The 26,197-nt window shown below is 34.0% G+C and overlaps 1 protein-coding gene across 1 annotated transcript; it reads right to left on the bottom strand.

Annotated features, from left to right (window-relative positions):
- Positions 1-92: 92 nt before the first annotated feature.
- Positions 93-26,197, bottom strand: Gpr180 (G protein-coupled receptor 180). The gene is made up of 9 exons (XM_076872190.1): positions 25,993-26,197; positions 23,498-23,656; positions 17,243-17,443; positions 9,530-9,710; positions 9,338-9,387; positions 6,214-6,371; positions 3,612-3,803; positions 1,528-1,605; positions 93-466 (listed from the first exon to the last, which is right to left on the bottom strand). The coding sequence occupies exons 1-9, from the start codon at positions 26,135-26,137 to the stop codon at positions 308-310; spliced, it is 1,323 nt and encodes a 440-aa protein (XP_076728305.1). The 5' UTR covers positions 26,138-26,197; the 3' UTR covers positions 93-307.

Below are 26,197 nucleotides of genomic sequence, written 5' to 3'. Positions count from 1 at the left end.
TTATAAGTGGTGAATATCTTACCAAACTATCATATAGTTCTTTTTCACATTTATTCCATATGGAAATTGCTTCAATCACCTTATAACAACACTCTTTCTTGAAAGTTTATTGTTTAAGTTTCTTTCAAAACATTTGACTTATTACCTTTTTGATTTTGGTACTGCTTAAATGCAGTTATATAAATAACATGCTCTGGTTTCAAAGTTCAATTTTTCATACCAAATGTATGAAAAAAGAGTCACTGTATTTGGATCCTTATTGCACTCCTTTAACCAATTCACTTTTTCTTTCAACAAAAATCAAGTATCAGAAATGAGGGCGACTTTTGTGTCCAGATGATATGGTCAGTGGTAGTGTTACTGAGGAAAGAGAAGAGACTTCCCAGTATAGACTGTGGGATACGAAAAGTCTGTAGAGGATAACCATGGAAACAGACTGGCAAAGGATAACACCTATTGTGATAACCTGAAAAGAAAAGAAAGAGAATGCTTTTACTGCAAGCAGAAACAGAAAATATATTCTATTTATCATGAACACGTATATGCTTTTTATATACAGTACTCTATCCTTCATCTTTACCACATGTACATTTTATCAAAGAAATCTTCAACAGGAAAATATGACTTATGTTATGAACTGTAATTGTTCAAGGGAAAAATTCCTCCAACAGTTTACAGATGCCAAGTAAGACACAAAAGAATAACTTGCTAAAACATTCTCTCCTAAGGGTGTGCACACAAGAGTATAGACAAGAGTAGTAACTCACAGGAAAAACCAGGTTCCTGGCTAATAGGAATTAAGCATGCCACTACCAAATGCCAGAGTACTCTAAAGCCCTTTCAGAGATTTTCAAGTCACTTCCCTATTTCTATATACTACCTTCCTACTTATTTAACCTTGTGAATACCTCAGGCTCAATAAACATTTGTGCATTCAAGCACATAGTGCACTGCTTTGTAAGGGGCTCCTGGCAGAACTCCACTATCAAGTGATGGAGCAGTTGGCCCAGGAGGGAAGGAATCAACACAATCAAGACTCGGCATACTTGAGCATGGCACTCCAGCCTATAGTCTGTTACAGAAACTAGACTGATTTTTATGAATCTATCATGATTTTTACCATTATGGAGCAAAAAATTTAATCTTTTTCTTAACAAAGATGTATTATAAATTCTATACTATGTGGCTGGGTATGTAGTTCAAAGTAAAACACTTGCCCAGCATACACAAGGCCCTGGGTTCGATGCCTAGCACTGGGGGTGGGAGGAGATATATATATTACATATTTAATATATAAAACATTATTCTGAAGAAGGCTGAATTAAGAACAAAAGATATTTCCATCATTTTGCTTATAAACTAAATTTCTAAAAATTATTTTATATTTTAAACAATCACAAGTTCAATATTTTGTCAGTTGTAAAGAACTCAAGAAACTTCTGAATCAACAGGCCTCTCCTACCTCAATATTTTTCAAAAAAAGACTACATTTTCATTTAAAACAACTAGTTTGATTATATTACTTACCTTATCTCTTTGGTAGTCACTGAAAAGGATAGAAATGCACGTAAGAACAGGATGGCATAAAAACCACAGGATACAACCCTGAAACAAATGAATAATAAGTCAAATAAGTACAGCTTTGTCTTTATTTACAGAATGTACCAGATAAAAACATTGTTACTAGCACTGAATTCCTGATTGGCCTCAACTGGCCTTTAGGATAAAGCTTGCAATAAAATGTAGAAAAAATTTACTGTTGCTGTCATATTAATACTGTTTCTAACCAAATGTGTTTTTAAAGAGTATTTATAACCTTCTATTTGTAAATCTGTTATATATACAAATTTTGATAATATTTATAAATACATTAATATAAGCAACAATAATTGAGAAAAAGCAAGGTACAAATGTAGAATATTTCTGTAAAAAAACATAAAAATGGACATTCATCTGTGAATGTAGACACACAAAGAAACTTTGTAAAAATACACACCAAAAAACTGATTAATAGTGGTTACCTATTTGGAGGTAATATGGAGGAGGGGGAACTGGGCAGGTAAGAATGGAAATCTGTTTATATTATACTTTCCAAATATCTTTTTCTGGTTTTCCTTGAACTATTTCAGCATATTCACTTTTCCAAAAATTAAATTTGAAACAAGTAAGTTAAAATATAGCTGTTGTGGGGTACACTGAAGATTCAAGGATTAAAAAGATGTAGAAAAAGTGTTTGGTACATTTTTACATGAATGAAAATGGAGGAAACTATCTGTAGAAATAAATAAAATTCTCTGGGAGGATAAATTAGGAACTCCTATCAGTGATGATATGAGGAGATGGTGGTAGCTGCATAGAAAGAAGCAAGGTAAGAAGTACTTTTTGCTACTCTTTGAATACTTTTAGATTTTTGACCCTATTCAAAAAGTTATATTAAAAACTAAAAATAATTTTTATTTAAGTTCAAATAAAAACATTTAATACTGTTTTGAACAAAAAAAATGGCCCAAACATCTCAAATATATATGAACTTATCAAACAATATCCACTCCTGCCCCTGTGAAAAATCCAAAAGCAAAATGGCAATTTCTTGCCCTTTTGGTACTCTGCAGTGGCCCTAGAACCCAGTCTGAAGCTGGGTTCTAGGGCCACTGCAGCAGCTTTGCAAAGTTCAACACCAGAAATAGGGAGGAATTTGGCCCTTCTGCCATACATGCCTCAGAATGCTGGTGGACCAGGCTGGATCTACTGCACACAGGATTGAAGGAACACAGATTTTTTCAACCTGACAGAAAAACAGAACCTCTACGGAAGGAAGGATTCTGTGAGTTACTGCTCCAACACTTCTCTTGCAATCTTTCCTTTGACTAACTAGGTATAGGGAGAATAAAACAAACAAATAAACAAACAAAAAAAATATATTTTTTAAAAGATCTCTCAGGCCTAAGAGTGATATACAAAGGGGGACTAAAGGGTTGGGGATATAGCTCAGTTGGTAGAGTGATTGCCTAGCAAGCATAAAGCCCCTAAGTCAATACTCAGCACAACAAAAAACAAATAAACAACCAAAAAATACAACAACAAAGAAAAGGGGAATAAAATGGACATGATTTTATATGGGTGAAGTAGCTGAAACACAATAGGTACTCAGCCACCTGGCTTCATCTGCTTATGCTACAGGATAGCTCCTCAAGTGTTATAAAACACTGCATAACTCTGAGACAAACAGTTCAGCTAATTAATAAACTGTTGAAAAATTGCAAACTGTATTCTAATTAGAATGATAAATTAGAATATCATTAAAAAATTAAAAAATATTCTGTTACCACAGAGAAAATGCAAAATCCCTATTGATATAAGAAACTATAATACAGGCAAAGTTGACAAAGATTACATGGAAAACACTACTCCATAGGTTCTCTAAAATTGGGAAGATAATGCCCACAGCATTATGGTTGTGAAGATTAAATGAGTAATGCAAATAAAGGACTTACAGTAGTTCCTAACACATAATAAGTAAACAGAAGTTAGCATGTGGATTTTATTAACTTCCCACAGAAATCAGAACAACATTCATAATCAGAATAATCACTTTTTACCCCAGCTCATACTTTGGCAAATGTGATGTAGAACTCTCTTTTGAGTGTGCTTCTCTCCACTGTGATGATTTGATAGAGTCCACATCCTAAAGACAATGCTAGGCAAATTCTTAAAATGATTAGGAGAATCCCCGCTAAGTTGTGGTGCGAATGGTAGCTGTGATGACTAGTATCTTCAAACTGTTCCCAAAGTAGTAAAATACTCTGCAAAAAATTTTTAAAAATTTAAACATTACATTTAGAGAAGAAAAAAAATGATACCTACCTAAAATATTTTTTTTTCAACTTTTGCAAACTTTCCCTTTAACATTATATAAATATTCCTAAGGGATGTAAAGATGTAACAGATTATAAAGGCTGTTAAATAATAAAGTACAGGCATAGTTTTTTCCTTGCTCTGATAACAACTAAGTCAGAGAAAATGAATTTTTATCAAGTGAAACCCAGTTTTAAAAACAAAACAAACAAACAAAAAAACAAACTAGTGCTATCCTGATTCAGATATGACATCTCTAAGGACAGAAATATATTGAAAAGGTTAAGTGAATAAATGTAAACTTTCTTCTAAATCCATCCTCTTCTTACTTCAGTATTGTCAATAAAAATCAAACTGTTCTGCATTACAGTCTATTATCTCAATGTAACTTTCAAATGTCTCAAGATCTTTTGTAATCCAGAATTAACAAGTCAGAGTTGTTGATTTCAGACTTCACTTTTTCATGGTAACCTCATAGCTAAAAGAAAACACATCTTTCATGTTCACTGTAAGTGCCCAGGGCACTGTTACACACCCTTATGTTGTCTGTTGACCTTTTCTCCCATATTGTTATTTCAACAGTGAAAAGCGCAGCAAGTTCTCATTATGCTGTTCTGTTCACTGCCATTCAGTAGAAATCAGTGTCCATCTTTCCTCCATCCTTACCAAACATCAACTGCTTAAATTACTGTAATATTTTTAGCATCAAACATACCTTTGGGCTTCATTTATTTGTCAACTCAGCCCACAGAACCAAGTCTTTAGTGACTTCTAAAGAGTTTAGATAAATCTCACTTTAAAATTCAATTCTTAGATTTTATGGGTTTACCAGCAACCTCTTCCTTTCCTCACTCTCATAGTTCTACCCTAATTTTATTGCTGCTAGTACTCTTAGTAAGTGAACTTTGTCATCCTGCACATGTAAAATTTTCTTTAGGAGCTTAAATTTTGCTATTACTGAAAGTGTTATTCCTTCCATAAAATTATGCCTATCTGATTTCTTAACCACATTTCTAAACTTAAATTTTACACCACAAGTACTATTATAGAATTACTATTTTTCATGTTTCACATTTTTACAATTTGAACTCACTATTTTCATACACATATGCCAATATGTGATCTGTATGATATATGTATTTATGTAGTCTTTGGTTGCCTGTCTCATCAACCTTGTCTGGCTGCTGAGGATCAGGGCTTTATCTAATGCATTATTCCTAAATGCCCACTTAAACTCTTAATTTTAAATCTTAATTTTCAGTTTGTATTTGTCTATGATAATGAATTAAAATTATAACAAAATGATTAATGAAAACTGAGTTTTTAAAAGAGCTATGAATTTAGAAATGAGAATTTAAAAAGAAATTAATAATATTCTCCATACATCCTGGATCAAAAACATGAAGTTGGTCTTACTTTATTTTAAACACTTCTAATTGAATTCATAGGCCCTTTCCTGGGACTCTCTACTTTCAAAATATCACCCACTAGGAAATAATCTTTCTCAAATCAATCATGTAAATTCAATACTCCTACGTCACTCAGCACCTACTATACTTTACTAATACTATGGGAAAAGATGAATACAGCATTGGCTCCACCACTGATTAGTGAATTTTCAATTTATTTAATGCATTAAAATCTACATCATAATGCCCTTTACAGAGCCCACATGCATATTTCATTATTATCTGTAGTTAATGCTGGCCACAGACTCAGTATAAATTTTTGTTCACACCTTTCTTTCTTCCTAATTTTTATAAATTCATTGCACATAGGCATAGAGATGTCTTAGAATACAGTCAATGCTACCAATATAGAGGAAAAGGAAAAAATTAAAAGGACCTACATTTTGCTATTACTGAAAATCCTCAAAACTTATGTCCTCTATATAAGACCAGATCTGTTTTTGTATTTGTTTCCAAAAAAATAGACCCCATTCTATCTTATTCCATATTTTGCCTTTTAATTAATCTCCTATAGTTACTCAAATATTTTTATGTATAAAGTAACCAACTGTAAAGATCCTTGTCAATGGAATAAAATCTCAAATTCATTGAATCACTCATTAAATGGTCAGTACTTACCATGTAATAAAGAAATATGAAAGAAAGCTATTATTAAATAGGAAACATTACATTTAGAAAAGCTGGTAGGATGCTCAAATCCAGGAAGTTACAATTAAATCCCACAAACTATATATATTAGCACCTGGAAGGTTAACAGATTATTTAATCTTTAAATCCATACTTCAAAATGATACAAATTCCTCATGGGTCCCAAATTTCAATTCTGAAATACGTTGGCATTTCTAAATATTGTTAAGCATAAAACTGGGTCTCAGCACTCACTACTCACCTGTGTTACGACAATGAACACGGCAATGCCAGTGGATGCAGGAGTAGAATCCCACTGGAGAGGTCTGCTTTGAGACTTCTTCATTCTGACTATAGTCCAACCCATGCATAGACTCAGAAGTAGGTATAACATGTAAATTTGGGAAGCAATGTCAAAAACTAAAGGGAAATAAAAATTGAAGTTAACCAAGTTTTCATAATACACAGAATTTGGTACTTTTTGCATTGAGATAAAATTACCTTTTGTTTTATTTTGTAAGCCACAAAAGTACAGGCATTTTTTAAAGAGACGCTAAGGAAATTCAATAAGAGATATTCATGTATGATAATTCTAAAGGATTACAAAAATTTCCGAAAAATGTGTAATGTTTATAAAAACAGTTAAAACAGTGGTAATACTACTTTAAAATATATACATATATATATACACATATCCACATATATGTATGTATACATATACACACACACACACACACACACACACCCATATCATACCTCTATTAAGTTTAACCTTAAAGATATACATGTTTTCCATTTTTCTAAGCTTTCATAACCATAGATAATCCTGATCAAAAGAATCAAATTTTAAATATAATTTGTGCAGTGTACAAAATATTAATACCTTTAGTTCTGGGTTGTTAAATTTTTTGATGACTAAACTATATTGTAAATAGCATTTTCTAAAATTATTAGTAAGAAACACTATGACAATAAAGTACATAGCCACTGTGACATCCAATTAATGTCAGTTTTAATTTCAAAGTGCTGAAGACAAATGGAAAGCTTGGTGAATTAGTGCAATGTGCCACCAGGTGGCTATCACTTGAACTGCAGGGGAAGCCTGCTACTTTTAAAAAACAGTAACAAAATCACCTGTTCATCCAGTTCAGCAGTATAGGGAAACAAAATCTATAAATACTTCAAGTTCCACCCATATTTAGATAAACTAGTAGTGATTGATTTTTTAAGGGCTATAATTTTTCATAGTGGTGTGTTCTGATGTGCATTTTAGAATAAATTTGTGATAATTTAACAAAGTGCCACACAGAAACTCTGATATTCATAAATTTTACTTCTTTTATGTAAGGATATTATAAAAACAGAGAAAACTAGCTCTAGTATATAAAGGCTCATGTTTAAAAACTGCAAGCTAAAAATCTATTTCTAATACACCTTTTCAAATATATTTTTACAGATTTTCCCCTTTCATCTAAATTAAAACTGGCTACTCTACATTTATACTAATGTATCTGTGGTAGTGAATTCTGATAATTGCCACTACATTTGAATAATATAAAATGTTATGGCCAATCACATCAAGAACACTTCTTTTCATCATAGATTTTTGAATCACTGTGATATCAATTAATTTTATTAAACATTTCACAAATACACATTCATTTAATTACATAAAGAAGCTAAAGGAATATTCCTACATAAGCTGCTAAGTAGCTTATGTAGAAATTGATTCACTCATTCAGTGTACTTGCCGTGCAATAGCAAATATGAAAGAAAGCTATTATTAAGCAGGAAATAATACATAAGCTGCTAAGTAGCAAAAACAAATACCTGGAAACCCCCCCTAATATTCTGGCTCATTTCTTTATGTACTAAGTAATACACAGATGGATATAAGACTATAACTGGATAGGTAGAAGACAGCTCATTTGTTGTTGGAAAGTAATTAATTTCATATAGAATACACAGATCACACAAAAACTCCATTCTGTCTTGAATTTTAATTACTTTAACTAACTAAACCTTTTGCTGTAGGAAACACCAAAAATCAGCAACATCAATTTATTGCCATTCTAAACACACACACACACACACACATATACACACAAATTTTTGTTTCTCAGCCTTCCATAAAAATTCAAGACTAACACTGTACTATATATAGCAGACACAAATATTCATCAGTCCTTCATTTTAGTAATAGCTTTGCCACTAATTGGCTCTGTATGCTTTGCCCCTTTGAATGTCAATTTCTTCATCTAAAATGCATAAGCTGAATTATTTCTAAGGTTCTGTCCAGCTTTAACAATCTACAATTCCATTAAATATTTGAAAGACTTCCAAAAGGGAGAAGCAGAGCTCTAGACAATGTTCAGAAAGGATAAGCCCCTCCTGCTTGTGTACAGGAGGTGCACTAAACATATCCGCTTCACAAGGAGAATGAAAGGGTTTTCAAGTTTCAAAATCTTGAAACAAGTGGCAAGGACTGGATGAGTGGGTCCAAAGATGATTAGTGGTAATTACCACAAGATACCCTAAAAGAGCAATGAGACTAGAAGAGAAATGTGGAAATATAAAGAAAAGTAAATCCTAGTAGTAAATCCAAAGATAAAATGAGTTTCATATTAAAAATCTGCTTTGTAGAGTAAATCTTAAATAGTTTTCCAGTATTAAGAGTGGCATAAAACTTAATGTCCCTTTGCAGTTCTCTAAAATGTCATGATTACAGGACCTTTTAAATATTTTTTTTCTATCATGCTTAATTGAAAAATTACTTCATAAAAGTTTCTCTTATAAATAAAAGAACAAAGATGTGCGATCAGCTCAATTATAGATGTACATATGGCCTAGTGTCAGAAACAGAAAAAAAGTTGGTGCAACAGAAAATGGAATTACAATAGGGAAAAAATATTCAGCATTGGGGTCAGACCTCTACTGCTCAATAGCTGACTGACATATGAAAACGTGCTTCATGTCACTGAGTCCAGATTCTTTATCTGCAAAATAGGGATAAGCATATCTACTTTTTGGTGAGGATAAAATCAGAGACTATATATGTAAATATGCTCTCAAAATAATGAAGAGTTACACATATTATTAAGAAGAAACTAGGGATGATAAATGAGAACTAAATCTGTAACCTTGTTTTCAGTCAATATGAGTTCTAACCAACCTTGGGCATAAAAACTGTACTATGTTAAAAAATTACATATTTATGTGGTTTTTGCAATGCTGGGGATTAAACCCAAGGCCTCACACCTGCTAGGCATGTGCTCTGCCACTGAGCTTTTTTCCCCAATACAAAATAATTTTTAAAAGGGAAAATGAACAAGCAGATAGCAAGTTTATCTTAAAAAAAATTAAACAGTGCTCAGAACAATACTCACATTCTGCCAAACTTCCCATAATAGGTACCCCTATTCCATCCTTGGAATACCTAAGGAATTGAAAAGGAACATATTAGTGTAAATTACAAATGTGAAAAAAAGTGTTCATAATCAAAGCAAGCATAATTGTGGTGCACTAATTAGGATTAATTAGACGTAATGATGAACACAGTTTTAGTGGTTTTGAGTTACCTGGAGAAATGAATGTAATTAGCTAAAGCTGAACCAGCTTGTAACAGCAATGCAGTTGTCAGAACCTTTAAAATCATGTGCATGGGTCCTCCTTTCTTAATAGCCTGCCACAATGATTGAGCATAAATGCAAGCAATCACAAAGTACACTAGGACTAGGAGGAAAAAGAACTCATGTAACCCTGCGAAGAGAAGAAAGGGAGTTTGCTTCAGTAAAACAAAGCCAGTGCAGTGTTGGGCTGCTTTCAAGTCTTCCTGTCAGTATATATCTAGACTTTTAAAACTGAAGTCACAGCATTTATTTTTGTGAGAAAATAAAGAGGGAAATTATTTAAAACCCAATTTTTTACTTTAGGACAAAGTTTTAACTATAAAAAAGTAGATTAAACCAACTACTTAAAGTCAATCTATTAAAAAAAAAATGCAGTCAAGGAAACCCAAAGATTCACCATAAAATCACACTTTAGTTTGAAAACAGCAAATGTAAACAAAGATTTCAATATTCAGTTAGATATACTTTTTACCCTAAAAGTGGATTCTTTTGTGAGAAGTTTAGAAATAGATCTATTTAGTCATTAATAGTTTGCTATACCTGGATGATGCTCCTCCAAGTGTCGTCCCTGGGCCAGCAGCATCACCAGAGAACTTGTCGAAAATGAAATACCTTAGGCCCCACTTCAGATCTACTGAATCAGAATCCCTGAAGGTGGAACTCATTAATTTGTGTTTTAGTAAGTCTTAGGGTAATTCTGATACCACTAACATGTTCTGGAATGCTCCATTACTTTAAATTTCCATTTGGATAAAACTTTAAAACACCTGTTATAGCCAAAGTCACTTTCTGAGGTAAACTTTGTGTAGCTCTTGCTAAAGAGGATATCCTATGGAGATCAAATGACTGCTCTACGATTAACTGGAATTGGGATACTAAATAACTGGCCACCAATTCAAGTTGCCAACAACATAACTTTGTTCTCAAAGGCAAGATGGGTCAGTCATACTTTTTGGAAATTAAAAAACAAAATATGAAAAGGGAAGTAGTACATAAAAGACTTGATGCTAGGACAGGACAGAGGAGTCAAACTAGGCTACAATGAAATAAAATTTTGAGTGAGCAGAAATTATGAGCAAAGAGCGCTGGTTGGCAAAGACGAGAACAAAGTGCAGATGCTATATTAAAAAGGATGCCAGTCATTATAGCGACCTCTAGTTCCAAAAAGCAGTTCTTCTCCATAGTCTTCACGTAACTTCATGATCAACACCACCTTTTCTGGGTTTTACTTGGAATCTTTTTCTGAGTGTTCCTCTTCCAGAAATTTTAGAATTTTTTTTATAATAAGCCAAAAGATGTACTGAGGTTTATTGCTTACATTTACAGGCATCCCTCAGTAACCAAAGAGGACTGGTTCCAGGATACCACTGAGATACCAAAATATATGGAGTCCTTCATATAAAATGGTATTTTATTTGCATAAAAGCAGGCACATGCTCCTATATACTCCAAACCATCTCTAGATTACTTATTATACCAATACAATGTAAATCCATGTTAACTAGATGTTATGCTGTATTGTTTAGTGAATACTGACAAGAAAAAAGTCTGCGTATGTTCAGTACAATTTTTTCCACAATATATTTGATCTGGTATCCATGAAAATAAAACCTGTGGATATAGAGGGCCAATAGTACTTGGTTACACTCAAGACAGTCCCTAATATAGAGCTTTTAAATTCTAACTAATATTAGAATGTCATGATAGCAGCTGAGATTAGAGCCATCTCCACAGAATCTGTGGATGAAGAATGTAAATTACACTCACTCTCCTTCCAATTGTGAACACTGAGCCTGCTCCAATTTCCCTGAGGAAAACTCCAGTTAATGAACAGAAAAGGAACATTCACATTATGTGGAAAATAATTTTGGAAAAGATATAGAAGACACAAATAAAAGGGAAAAAGTCAAATAGTTCAATCTCAATCACTTTAGGGGCATGATTAGGAGGAAAAAAAAAGGCAGCAAGAAGTTTTTCTCCACTGGGTGTCTCCCCTGCTCTACCTATATAAATATAAAGACAGTCACTTTCTAGAGCAGGTGAAAAAGTATGTTTAGACTTCAGGAAGAGAAGATCAAATAACAGAAGGGGCATACTTCCTTTTTAAATTCCTTACATAGAAAAGTACTGCAGCTTTAGAAATAATGGGACCATAATCCTCAGATTACTATAGGACTGGAACAATACAAAACACAAATGCTAACCATATTATAACAGCTGTGGATCAGTAAAATTCCTTATACTATTCTGTGTATTAGATCTTAGTTTTTACCTTTCCTTCTTTGTATTAAGGAATAAAGCATTCTATTTAAAGTTTTATTTATAATACTTTATAGAATATCTATTACAGGATAAAGTTTCAGGCTCCATTAGGGTACAAATCTACCATGAAAAGAAAATCCTCAGACTAAGAAATCAGAATAATGTGGGAGGAGGGTACTTTTAAAAATAAGACACCTATCACCAGCAAAAAAAAAAAAAAAAAAAAAAAAAATGCCTGAGGATTATTCAATGTTAAATGTATCTCTCAGAAAGGACCAATTTTATAGCTAATAAAGCAAATTGTTTCACTGAAATAATATATTAAATGAACCAAACTAAGATATTTGCCCTATACTTTGTTCACTAAATTTTAGATGATTCTTTCCTTGAGGCCATCCATGAGCTACTTTAAAGATAAAAAGGTGTGTTGTGTCTACACTGTTTTTAAAATTTTTAATGTTTTTAATGAGTATGTTATAGTTCTATATAATATATATAGAATCACACACGCATGGGATATAATTTGCTCCATTTCAGTCCCCATCACTTCCTCTTTTCTCTTCCTCCTTCCTGCTGTTCCCCTTCCTCTACCTACTGGGCTTCCCTCCATTTTATTGTTTTTAAAATTGATACTTTACAGAAGCTAGAGCAAAATAGGGGGAAAAAAACAAAAACAACAACAACAGTGTGGGGGGGGATCCTACAAAAAAGGAAGGGAGATCAGTGGAGTGGAGGAAGGAGATAAAGGAGGTGAAGGAGGGCAGGAAGAGAGGAACTCTGGAATGAAACAGACCAAAATATGCTATGTGCGTACATAAATGTCCACAGTGTATATCTACAAAGCACTGTTTTTTTTTTAAAAACAAATCACTCTCCCAAAAGTCTGATTTTTTCCTCTTATACCAATTATACGTTTTTTATGCCACCAAGCTTCACAAGACCAAAACAATCTGTGTTTGTTCACACTGAAATTAAAATCTAAAAACAGATGAATACAAAGTGTTACTTGTCCTACTTAAAACAACATTCACTAAAGAAGAAACACATTCTTAAATGAACATGTAACTGTGGTGACACAGGTTATAAGGAAATGTATAGGTTGTAAGGCAAGTTCAAATGAAGAACTGGCAAAATCAAGTAGGAAGAAAACTTAGAGAAGAGCTTCAATAACTTCAGCCCCACCTAAATGATGGGAGAGCAGAGGATAAGAAAAGCAGAAAGAGTCCTTGAGCCACGGGGCAGCACTTGCAGCAGATCTGCCTGCCTGTCCACCATCCTTCCTGTCTTGGTCCCTCCCTCCTATGCCCCAACAGCAATCAGAAATTCCAGTACCCTTGCCAGCATGAGGTAAACCTAGCCCCTTCGACAGATTTGTTTACCTTTATCATCTTTCTGGTATGGAAATTAACATTCCTCTTATAATGCAAAGATATATGACCTAGTTCTAGCCAATGAAATGTGATGGGAGCTTCTGGGAAAGATTCCCTTGCTATTAAGAAGAGATACCAAAATTTGCCAATACCTAGATGGGATGTCCAGAACAACTATAGCTAACCCTATGGGGAGCCAACCTAAAGACAAAGGTGACAGAGGATACCAGGGCAGAGAGACACTAAATAATCCACTCTGGAAAAGCCTTAGATCCTTTTCTTGTTTAAGATAATTAAGTATACCACTTGCCTTAGGGTTCTCTATTACTTTAAGCTAAAAACATTAAAACATGTTACTAATAAAACATGTTACCAGTGCAACATTAAGATCTAACCCATTATCTTTTGGAACATAGAGGAAAAAAGGGAAAACAGAAAAGCATGAACATATATGCTAAAATTAAATACAGTGAGATGGCAGATGTGAGAGCCTGTAATATTCCAATGAAAACCAGTCTATCTGCCTTAGGTAATAACGCTCTTGGATCCTATAACAAGAGCACGAATACAGTTAACAAGGATTTTAATCTTTTTACAAAGCAGTTTCATTTGATTCTACCTTAAAGCATTATGCTCCTATTTAGTACACTGTCCAGTGGCATCAAACTTGCCTTTCATTTTGTAAAATTAGACTGTATAGAATAGAGGATTAACCAAAGTCTGTTAGATATAAAAACACTAATTGTTTTGAAAGAAAACAAATTATAAAATTTAACCAGATTAACACGTAACATTAATTGCAACAATTATCAGCAGGTTATTCTAATTCAAACCTCCCAGACATAAGGAAATAGTCAATTCTTAATAAATAAAGCCATAGCAAATCAATTCTCCTTATTTGGAGCAGATACCGAGATAAGTGACCAAGTTTCTGAAATGAACTAATTGGAGATTATTCCCTGAAAACAAATACCTGAGAATAAAAGAATCCCTCTTAAGCTTTTACTTTAAAAAACTAACACATCACCAAAACAATGTGGAGTAGAGACTTTTAGGTCAGTGGTCCTGACAATAAACAGAATCAACTTCAGCGCTCTGAACCAATCTGGATTTTTAAAAATAGCTTCTCTAGCTATAAACACAGTAATAGGCTGCAAACCATCAATTTGGACTAGAATGACAAAGAATTGCAGGCATTTTAATCAATACAATGATATGATCTTTAGGAATTAAACTAGTCAAAAATTAAGGTTGAGTACTTTTGGATACTTTTGGCACTTTTTAATAATCAATCCCTGAAGGTTAGTCCGGCACAGAATCATGCTTAATGAAAATACACATTACAGTGAGGTTTTGCTCCTCGTTTAAATATTGTCATCTACATAACCAATGTAACTTTACACATTTTAGAATAAGAAAAAACTTTAAGATATCAGAGTGAGCATCAAATTAACATCAGTGACAACATTAAGAAAAGTTAAAATGAGTCAGAACTAAGAAGCAAAGCAGAATGTAAATCCTAAAAAGCTAGCCTTAACTCCAGATGTTAAGGAAAACACTAGAAGATATGGGCAAGGTTCAGGACAAGGCAGGTGGGTGTGGGTGGCATTCATTGGCCCAAGCACAACACAGGGCAGAGATGTAATTGCATAAAGGTGTGGGTTCAAAGTTCAGATGTGAAATTGGAATGAGGGAAGAGAGCAGAAATGGAAGCCTGAAAAAGGAGGCAAGAAAAAAGCATATCAGGAGTCTCAAGTCCCAGAGAGCCACACAATAAATAAGACAACCTTTTGAGCCAAAGGTCTACTGCCTAGAAGGCAGGAGGGGAAAGGACAGCGCATCTGGACTCCACTAGAGGCAGTGGGGCTGGCATATGAAGGATTACTTTCTAGTAAGCCCTTGCCTGGCCCTAAAAATTGGTGTTAAATGAAATAATGAAAGCATACAGTAAAGTGATCTTTCTTTCCCATATCTTTTTAAAACAACTTTACTAAGGAGGCATAACTGATATATATCATAAAACGCACTCAAGGTTAGTATACGATAATTTTTGGTATAGTTATACAGTTGTGCAACAACCACAATTCAGTTTTTTTCTTTTGGTAGTACTGGGGATTGAACTCAGGGCCTTGAATATGCTAGGCATGTGTTCCCCACTGAGCTATAGTCCCAGCCCACAATTCAGTTCTAAAACATTTCCATTTCTTCCAAAAACCCCTGGTGCGTTTTTGCAGTAATTCTCATACCTACTCTCAACTCCAAGCAACTATCAACTTTTTAAAAGTGTCTTTATTAGTGGATTATAGCTATACATAATAGTGAAGTTCATTTTGACATAACACATGCATGGAATATAATTTATTCCATTTCAGTGTCCATCTCCTCCTCTACTCCGTTGTTCTCCCCCATCTCTATTATTGCTCTTATAAATTGGTACTTCATAGATATACATAAAGGTGGAATTTACCATGGTACATTCACACATGCACACAGCATAATTTGGTCAACATCATTCTGCTATTCCTTCCCCTTCCCTTCCCTCCCCTATCCCTTTCAAACCACACCCCCACCCCACTGATCTCCCTTCTATTTTCATGGTGCTATTGAAAGGGATCTTAAAAGTAATTTAGTCCAGGGCTGGGGATGTGACTCAAGCGGTAACACGCATGCGTGGGGCGCTGGATTCAATCCTCGGCATCACATAAAATAAAATAAAGATATTGTGTCCACTGAAAACGGAAAAATAAATATTAAAAAATTCCCTCTCTAAAAAAAAAAAGTAATTTAGTCCAAATCAGTCATCCAATGCTATCAGATTTGGATTTCATCAATGCCTTTTCAAAATATGGAAAATAAATGTCAACATCTTTTATAAAGATAAAATAAATGACAAGACTAGCTTTCAATAATGATCCACACTGTTCTAAGGTTATCATTAGTGAAATCTGACCTTTAAGTTCATCTGCATTCAAAAACAACCTGAGTGGCTTAGACTCTCATTTCCCTCACAGAAAGAACTTTTAAAACTATTTTAAAACATTAGCATCACACTGACTCTATAAACTTTTTCAAACCAATGGATATTATAATATATTCATTCTTTATACCTATTACAAATGCTCTTTGACTTGCTTTTCTAGCTGTGGCAAACTTACACTTTGAACTAAACATTGGTTAAGTCTAACATGGCCTCATTTTGTCCCACCCTCCATCCATCCTCTTTATGGCCGATGAAATGCAATGGAATTAAATTCTTCTCTAAGTAGACTTTTTCAAATGGGCAAATAACTCATGAAGTCATCACTTTTCTTTGACAGATGGTCTACATAAATCCTTTTATAACTCTGACATGTTACTCCAACAAGTCTATTCTACTTCATACTGGGTTTATCGAAATCACAAGAATCCCTTAATTTTTGTTGAGGCTAGGAATCTCACTTCAATAGGGCCGGGCATAGTCACCTAAAATTTGGTAAAAATGTGTCTTTATGGAAGTAAATTTGACTCCAGAAAGCATTATATATTCTGATCATTCCTATGTACCAATAAAGGCAGTCCCTAAATCTGTTCAAACAACCTAGTGAAAGGATAGCCTTGGAAAATAATTCAGTTTCTAAGCTAAACTGCTGAAATATAATTTAAATTGCTTTACTAACATTTTTGTTTATAAATATAATTCTAAGATGTCATAAAACAATAAAAATAGGTAGACGACACAGAGCAGACTAAACACTATACATCTCTACCATTCAGAATAAGAAACCTATTATTTTTGTGATTTTTAAAAATTCATTCTCTGCATTTTTAAATACACTTGAAGTCATGCAATATAAAATTCAGTGTTCTGCCTTTTAAAGTTAATATTATAGCTATCAAAATGTTATCAAAAGATTCATTCAGCCATTTCCCAAATGCTAAACACATAGATGACTTTAAATTTTTAATATTCTAAAAACACAGCATGAAGGTGTTTTTTATGTCTTTTTTTTTTTTTTTTGTATTTAGGATATATTTAAATAGGTATTCTTACCAGATTCTCTAGCACTAAAATGGTCAAATGGATTTCCTTCAGCGTCTGGGTTTAGTAACACCATTTCAAAGGGGATATCTTCCACCTGAGAATTCTCCTTGTCATCTCTGCATGTATACTTGTCTGCATAAAATACGTGCCATGTTTGTGGAGATGGAATCTGGGACACTGTCAGATTATGTTCAGTCTGGTTCATTGTCACTTTAAAGAGAAAGAAAACAACACCTTTCAAAGCAAAATTCTTTTTTAATTATTTATATGTGACAGTGGAATGCATTACAATTCTTATTACACATATATAGCACAATTTTTCATATCTCTGGATGTATATAAATTATATTCACACCAATTCGTGTCTTTCATACGTGTACTCTGGATAATAATGATCATCACATTCCACCATCATTAATAACCCCAAGCCCCTTCCTGTCCTCTCCAAACCCTCTACCCTGTCTAGAGTTCATCTATTCCTCCCATGCTCCCTTTCCCTATCCCACTATGAACAGCCTCCTTATATTAAAGAAAACATTTGGCATTTGGTTTTTTGGGATTGGTTAACTTCATTTAGCATTATCTTCTCTAACTCCATCCATTTACCTGCAAATGCCATGATTTTATTCTCTTTTATTGCTGAGTAATATTCCATTGTATATATACATGCCACATTTTTTTTTTATCCATTCATCTACTGAAGGATATCTAGGTTGATTCCATAGTTTAGCTATTGTGAATTGTGCTGCTATAAACTTTGATGTGGCTGTGTCCCTGTAGCATGCTGTTTTTAAGACCTTTGGGTATAAAGTGGGGAGAGGGATAGCTGCGTCAAATGGTGGTTCCATTCCCAATTTTCCAAGAAATTGGTGAGGATGTGGGGAAAAGGTACACTCATATGCTGCTGGTAGGACTGCAAATTGGTGCAGCCAAAGCAAAACTTTTAAATATGCTCACTGTTTTAGTTGTATAATCAATCTAGGGATTAGAATCCTTTTTTTGCCTCAAAAACTCAGGCCTGGGTGTAGTACTGGAATAAGACATGTAAAGTATAAAGCAGATTAAAATGATGCATTTTATACCAAGAAATCACTATTAAAATACTGAAATACCACAAATGAAAATGATTTCACTGAAACTTTGAATTTACTGTGATAAGAAAAAAAGATACAAAATTTTATCATTTTAATCACTTTTAAGAGAACAGTCCATGACAATAAGCACATTCACAATGCTGTGCAGTAACTGCTGTGACATTTGACATTTTTAAGTTACTTGAGTTAAATTTTAAATGGAGCATTCAACTAACTAAGAAAATCATTATTATATCTAAAAATTATGACTGACAAATAGTTTTTCAAAAAATTTTTCCAAAACATTTTTCTGACTGGTCATTCTTAAAAGCAGTACTGGGCTAAAGGTACAGCTCCATGAGACAGTGCTTGCTTGGGCCCTGGGACTGATTCCTAGCACCCATATCAAAATAAAACAAAACAAAACAAACAAACAAAAACATCAAAAAGCACTTACAAGTGAAAAAAAGAAAAGAAAAAAAGAAATGCAGAAGATGTGGTGCCAACCTAGATGCCCTTCTGTAGATGAATGGATAAAAAAAGTGTGGCATATATACACAATGGAATATTACTCAGCAATAAAAGAGAATAAAATCATGGCATTTGCAGGTAAATGGATGGCATTGGAGAAGATAATGCTAAGTTAGTCAATTCCAAACAACCAAATGCCGAATGTTTTCTCTGATATAAGGAAGCTGATTCATAGTGGGATAGGGAGGGGGAATATGGGAAAAATAGACGATCTCTAGATAGGGCAGAGGGGTTGGAGGGGAATGGAGGGGGAAGGGGGTTAGCAAGGATGGTGGAATGTAATAGACATCATCATCCAAAGTACATATATGAAGATATGAATTGGTGTCAACATACTTTGTATACAACCAGAGATATGAAATATTGTGCTGTATATGTGTAATAAGAATTGTAATGCATTCTGCTGTCATTTATTTTTTAAAAAATCAATAAAAAAAGGAATACAGAAGATGAAAGTTACACTGGTTCAGGTCCATATAAAGTAATATGATATAGTGGGGGAAAACTCATGAAAGTTGGCATCAAACGGATCTGTATATGTATAATAACACTCACTTTCTTCATTTGTAAAATGAAGATAATACCTATAGCAAAGAACTGATGCAAGGACTAACTTATATGAGTCACCCAGCATGGTATTTGTCAAAGTAGTTGCTCAACAAATTAATTTTCCTTCTCCTTTCTTTAATACAAGGTTTTATACTAATCACAGTTCTCAAATCAGGGTAATCCTGCTTCCCTTTAGGGCATTTTGAAAATGTGTGGGGACAATTTTGTTGTCATAGTAGCTGTGAAAAACTTGGAGGGAAGCTGTGCTAAATCTCATGTAAGCTAGATAAAACTCACATAGCAAAAAACTGTTCCTCCTTAAAATGCCACAGTACCCTCTTTTGAGAAGTACAAAATAATGTCTATGATCTTTTCCAGCTCTAAGACCGTGATTCTGCCCTAAGAGGCATTAAATAATGCTACTTGAAGCAGTGGGGAAGCTGTGGGAAAGTGGTATCTCAGACTCCAGACACTATTCCAAACAGTGGAGTTAGCAAAGCAAGCCTTGGCTTTGTGTAATTCAGCAAATAAATTACATTTTATAAATTTGCTTCTTCAACAGTATAATGGAAGATACCTGCCCTATCTAGCTCAGAATTCTTCTGAGGACAAATGAGACACATGAAAAATCCTATATTAAGATATATGGTTTTATACAAAGTAGAGTATTCTTAATGCATAAAATTACATTGTTGGTCATTCTTTACTTTGAACTTTTCTGTACACTGGAAATTTTTCCTAATAGAAAATTGAGGAAGTGTTATGTATAGGATGGCTTGATAAACGATACAGATGTACCTAGTCAAGATTTTTGAAGACCTTTAGTAAAAATACAGTCAATCAATAGTTCAGGAATGAGACTGTTTAAATGTGAGGCTTGCAATTATATAATCTGGACCTCATTATATAAAGGTTCTGCTGTGTCTCTATCACTTGCACTTTTTCTCTTAGATAAGACAATACAAAAACTCATTATTATATTTTCATCAATATACTTTTTGATGTTTCATTTTAAATTACATGGATCTACAGAGACAAAATGTGCTTCATAAAGTGATACTGGCCTTTAGTTTTTGTCTGTCTTTTTCAGCAAGCCTGGTAAGTGAGCCTCTTGACAAAACTGTATGTTTATTGTTTGTGAGACAAAAGACTAAAGCACAGCATGCATATCCTATGCTGGTATAATTAGTACCTCAAATATTAACAAAAATTGAATTGCAGTGAATAGTGTTGAATGGCTAATTGCCTAGTCATATTATAAAAGAAAATGAATATTATTAACCAAAATACACAGAATAAAATACTAATATATTTAAATGATTTTAATACACCAAATACACAAAAAGATATAAAATATCAAAATATTTTACATACAATATATTTAGCTCTTATAATCTAACAGCAAATTATCCTGAATCTCATTAGATTTCTTTTAAATAGAAAGAAAAACTCACCATTTTCTGTGCTTGTAGGTGTTCAGTTTGCTTGCTTTTAAAACCAAAATAGTTCTTGTCATTAAAAAAAAAAAAAAAAAAAAAAAAAATCTGGCCTGGAGACACAACTCAGTGTAGGGCACTTGCCTTGTATGCACAAGGCCCTGGATTTGATCCCTACCACCATTCACACATTCACACAATAGGAAAAAAAAAAAGAAAGAAAGAAATCTGATGTGCTATGAAATTCAAGAACAAAAGAAGACTGAAAAATAATTTCTCAAACATTAATCTAGTGAATCAAGCAACTAGAGATTTTTCAAATCTACTAGTCTCTTCACAGTGAGTAGCAGCAGTAAGGTTTTACATAGGAGTTGGACATCATTGATGAGTTCATTCCAAATAGGTGAAAGACTATTAATTCCTAAAAGTCTTATTGATAGGAAATCCACTTCCTAAAAGAATTATTTTTAAGTATGTGGTACTATTACAGTGTCATAAATTTAAGAATATGCTTTGGTTTCAATGTACCCAAGCATCTATATAATAATATACTACAAATATGACAACTACTATATAAAAGTTCAAGACAGATTTTCTTAATATTTGGATTTTGTTACTGGGAAAAGAATTAATAAAATCTATAAATCTGTATCTATTTATATCAATACATATTAAGTACTTAATTTATTTCAGGCACGAATATTAACAAAAACAAATTTCATTGTTCTAAAATTCCTGTTTCCTGATATCTTCCGTTCCATAATTACAAAGAATACTTGTACTTCACAGAATAGAGAAAAGGAAAATAGGAAAAGACACAGCAGCAAAAGGCTTCCTTAAGTTATACTCCTACATATAACTGTATCCGAGTTGCAGCATCTTAGGATGGTCAGGAACCTAGAAACAGTCCGACTTATTTGTAGAACACATAAGTGAGGCTCAAAACAAGCCCTTTTATAAGTTACTAGCAGAGATTCCCAGTGTTGTGGATTTCCTATTGCACTATACTTTCTCCCTGTGTATAGAAGGTCTGGGAATGCAGGAATATGAATCATGAAAATGATGTTTTTTAAGAGTATATCATAAATGGCATAATACTGACCATGTGATGATAAAAAAATAAATTGGTATTCTTATAGCCCAAAGCTTTAAACTGCCTAACAAAGTTTGTTTTGTTTTTAAGGAAAAAAATTGTAGGAAAATGTCTTTAATAGCTAGTTTATATTTTTAGGTTAAAAAAATCTTAAAACAGATATAAAAAGCTTTTAAATAATTAAATTTAACCATATTTAAAACTAACCAATTTAAAATTATGTACACTCAGACAATAAATAAATACCATAAACAACATTAAAAGAGAAACCAGAGACTAGGAAAAATACATGAAGAATTCTTACTAATCAATAATAAAAAGCAAAATAATTCCAAATGGACAGGGTCATAAATAAACTATTAGCATAAGGGAAACCCAAATGGATAATAACATAATTCAACTAAACTCCAAGATAATATGTTCCTCAACTTTAAATACAGGGTATTACATGGTTCATAACTGGCTCCTTGTCCTCTTCCTGGAAGCCTGATAAATTTTTACTAAAGAGAGAAAGAAGTCTTTGCGGTACCCAAAACAAAAAGTGGTTCAAATCTGCTATTTAGAAAGAGCACTCTGGTTACAGAAGGGGGACCATCATGGCTACGGAGTGGCCAGGTGGGAGGCAATTTCAACAGTACATCAAAGGACTACGGCACTGCCACAATGGATGGCAGACTGAGGACCTTTACTTTTCTCCCTATCCTGACTGGCTGCCTTATGAGGGAACCAGATGGCTAATAGGAATGGATGTTTAGAAAGGGGAGTGTTTTACTTGCCTAGACAAAAAGAAGACTCTACCACATCCCTACATATGGATGAGTCTCTGAATAATAGGTGGATAAAGAGGGAAGAAGGTAATTCCTACTTTTTCTCAGGGATGATTCACATTTCTCATCTCCTACAGTTGGTTAACTTCCAAGGGGTAAAATGGGTAGAAGGGCACATGTGCTTCATTTCTAAATTCTAAAAGCTTTCACTTGCGCTGGATGGCTATCACCACAACCACGAGACAATGTTGAGGAAAATGGATGAGAGCAAGGATTCAAGCCACTAGATAAGGATAAGGGAAATCAAGGCTCACCAGAGGCAAACCCTGGGTTTTACAATGACTTGGTGCTGGTACCTCCCAAAGTTAAGTATTTTGTCACCATATGACTAAGTCAATGACATGAAACGGCATCACTTGGGCTAAGTTTTATAATTAACTAACATACATGTTAGTGTGTTAGCTCAGTGCTGGCAGAAATATGCATTCAAAAAATACTATCATTGGTTCCATGCTGACACTAGGTAAAAATATATTTGTCATATTACCATAAATTATATGAACAGTAAAGAGTCTGAATGAAAAAAAGGACTCCTTTATAAATTATCTGGATTTTTTAAAAAAAATTGAATGATATAGGCAGGGAGAGGCATTATATATTTTAAACAAGGAAAAGGTTATTTTCCTTAAAATTCAGCTTAAAATGTACCAAAGAGTTATCACAGTGTGATATAGGCAAACATGAAATATCTTATATACTTCAAACATAAGGAAAAAAAACATATCTAATGGTCAAAGAAAAAAGGATATACTCACTTGTCAACTGAGCTCTGGATAATTTTTCACTACAACTATAACCATGACTGCTTTCCTGCAGTTTTAGCCATTCCTGGGCTTGGAACAGGTAGAGTTTAGCTTCTTTTCCAATAGCTACTGCTATGTTGTTGATTCTGACACACAGAAGAGCATGGTCACCTTAATATTAAAACAAAAATGATCAACTCATTTGGTCTTATATGAAACTGAGATAGGACAATTGAATACTTTCACTTAAAAAAAAAACACAATTTTTTATATTTAAAAACACATATATTTCAAAAACAATTTTAACTCTTTTTTTGCCTCACTTTACAATCACTATACATCTTTTATATTGTTCATAATCAATAGAAATTTCCTGCCAAAGTTTCTTTTGTTTTTTAACATGGGTTTAATATTTCAATTTATTTTTAATATAAAAAAATAAGCCTAGAGCAAGAAAGTTTAAAGAAATGTGTTTTGAGGTATATATTTTACATCTAAGACAAAATTTTACATATCAGACTTTTACAAAAAAAAAAAAAAACTTTCATAACAATATGTGTTAAGTCATTAATAATCGAATGAGCCTGGTTGCACACAATAACAACAGTGAAGACCTGGAACAGAAATGGCAAAAAGTAGTTGATTCTAAGAATGGGGACACTAGGTGACGAGAGGTAAAGCAGGTGACTATTTTTCACCTTAAAATCTTCTTAAAAAAATTGTTATTAGAATTATCATTTTGACAATATATCATTTTGATTATAATATATATTTGTGTGTAGTATACATAATGAATGTCTAAGTCTCTTGCATAAATTGGTTACCTTATAAACTGTCAAATCATAAAACTGACTATAAAGCCCTGTTAACACCTTAAATTGCATTCTGAGTTATAGGCTGTTTTTTCAATATATTTTTAGTATCATTTTACTGAAGTGTAATTCACTGAAAAATTGGTAATAACAAAATATATATGAAAATATAATTACATATTTTACATATTACATACACACACACACACACACACACACACACACACACACATAGAATGAGAAAATGTATTTGGAACACCCTATACCCAATCTGTCTTGAGAAATTTAGACTTAGTATATGTTTCTCTCCCATGTTTACCAGGTAAAAACCAGGTTGTCTTCTAAGTCTGCAAGTCTGCTGGTACAGCATCCATGCACTCTAGATTTTTCAGCACTGTTCAGTTGTGCCATTTATTATAGTGATATTACTATCACTATTAATACTCAAAGTATTGTTACAGTGAGTTAAAAAATGAAAATCTGACAAAATAATAATGAAACTATTTAAAGGGTTTCTCCTTTATTCACCAAAGGTATATATTCATATTGGATTTTTTCCTTTCTCAGCTAGGTTCAAAAACTATAGATTTTTAAAAAATCAGGTTCCCCTGCCTTTATATCACCAATTCTTTAATCTCTCAGGACTTTAAATTCCTTTCCCACACCCAAACCACTTTTTATTTCTATTATCTTCTTCCTAAGAATCCTTTTTAGGTCAATATTCTGATCTCCATAGTTGTATCTTTTAATGCAACTAAAGGTTATTTAGACCAAAGATCATAAGTTTACCAAGGGGAAGGCCTTGGTAGAGTTTACTCTAATATTGTTATTTATTTTTAAATAACAATATTAGAGAAATAGTTTCAAGAAAATATCTGAAAATTTGAGGATACAAGTAAATGCAACAACTGCAGTTGAGTCAACTGCAAGTTCATTCATTATAGGAATGATTACTGATTTTTGAGGGAGACCAGACTGTACAAATCAAAGGCAACTCTGATTTCAGATGGGCGAAAGAGAATATCAATAATGAAATTTCCGGGACACTATACACTATGACGTTTCCATTGAATTAACTCCAGGCCTTAAGATCCATAGTAAATCACCCAAGTAACCAAACTGTTCTGGCAGTAATGGTAATTAGATTACAACCCCTCTGCTCCAAGAGGCTTTACCACACTGGTCTTTAAAAATAAAAGAATAAAGGAAAAAAAAAAAAAGAAATCTAAGTTCCTGGGCTTACATTCACCCTTAATAAGGGCCAAATGAATGTAATCAGGCCCAGTCGGGAATGAACAAAAGATGCTTGTTTAGGGGAAGGATCTCAAAAAGATGCAGCGATCAGATTAGTCATTTGTGTATTCTTTTGCAAGGGGAGGGCTGGTAAATGGACACGGGCTTTCAGGTGCAGAACACAACCTCTTTTCGCCAGAGGCTGCAGACAAGCTTGGGACAGCAACTGCGGGGCTGCCAACGCCTGCCGCGATCCCGGCTAGTTGCGGAGAGGGCAGGGCCGAGGCGACGGTGAAGTGCAGGTGAGGCTGGTGAAGTCGCCCGGCTGGCCCGACGTGGCAGGGAGGGGCTGGGTGCCACCCGCCCTCGGCCTACCCCCGGAGGCGGGGAGGAGCGGTCTGCGGGCCCTGCTGGAGCGATGGCCCGCGCGCCTCCATCCCTCTCCCCGCCCCCGGGACCTACCGTGGAACTCGAAGTGGCCGATGCTCTGGCCCTGAGTGTCTCGGGCCGCGGCGCTGCTGAAGCTGCCCCGCAGGGTTTTACCCTGGCTGCCCTGCGGCCACCAGCAGCACGTCAGGGCCACTGCCAGCAGCCGCAATCCCCCCATCCTTGCCTCCCGTTCGGCACCTGCACCCGGGGCCCTAACCGCCTGCGGCCGTCAGCCCCA

Source organism: Callospermophilus lateralis, chromosome 12 (genome assembly GCF_048772815.1).
Source record: "Callospermophilus lateralis isolate mCalLat2 chromosome 12, mCalLat2.hap1, whole genome shotgun sequence".
NCBI classification, from domain to species: domain Eukaryota; kingdom Metazoa; phylum Chordata; class Mammalia; order Rodentia; family Sciuridae; genus Callospermophilus; species Callospermophilus lateralis.
The sequence above is the reverse complement of the archived record's forward strand: the minus strand, read 5'-3'. Positions and strand labels throughout refer to the sequence as shown.

Bases quoted from the DNA above. Each gene is read 5' to 3' on its own strand.
- Gpr180 (XM_076872190.1), bottom strand. From the start codon at position 26,137: ATGGGGGGATTGCGGCTGCTGGCAGTGGCCCTGACGTGCTGCTGGTGG. The intron at 23,657-25,992 runs GTAGGTCCCGGG...TTTAATATTAAG, and splicing joins CGGCCACTTCGAGTTCCACG to GTGACCATGCTCTTCTGTGT. The intron at 9,388-9,529 runs GTAACTCAAAAC...TCAATTCCTTAG, and splicing joins AATTACATTCATTTCTCCAG to GTATTCCAAGGATGGAATAG.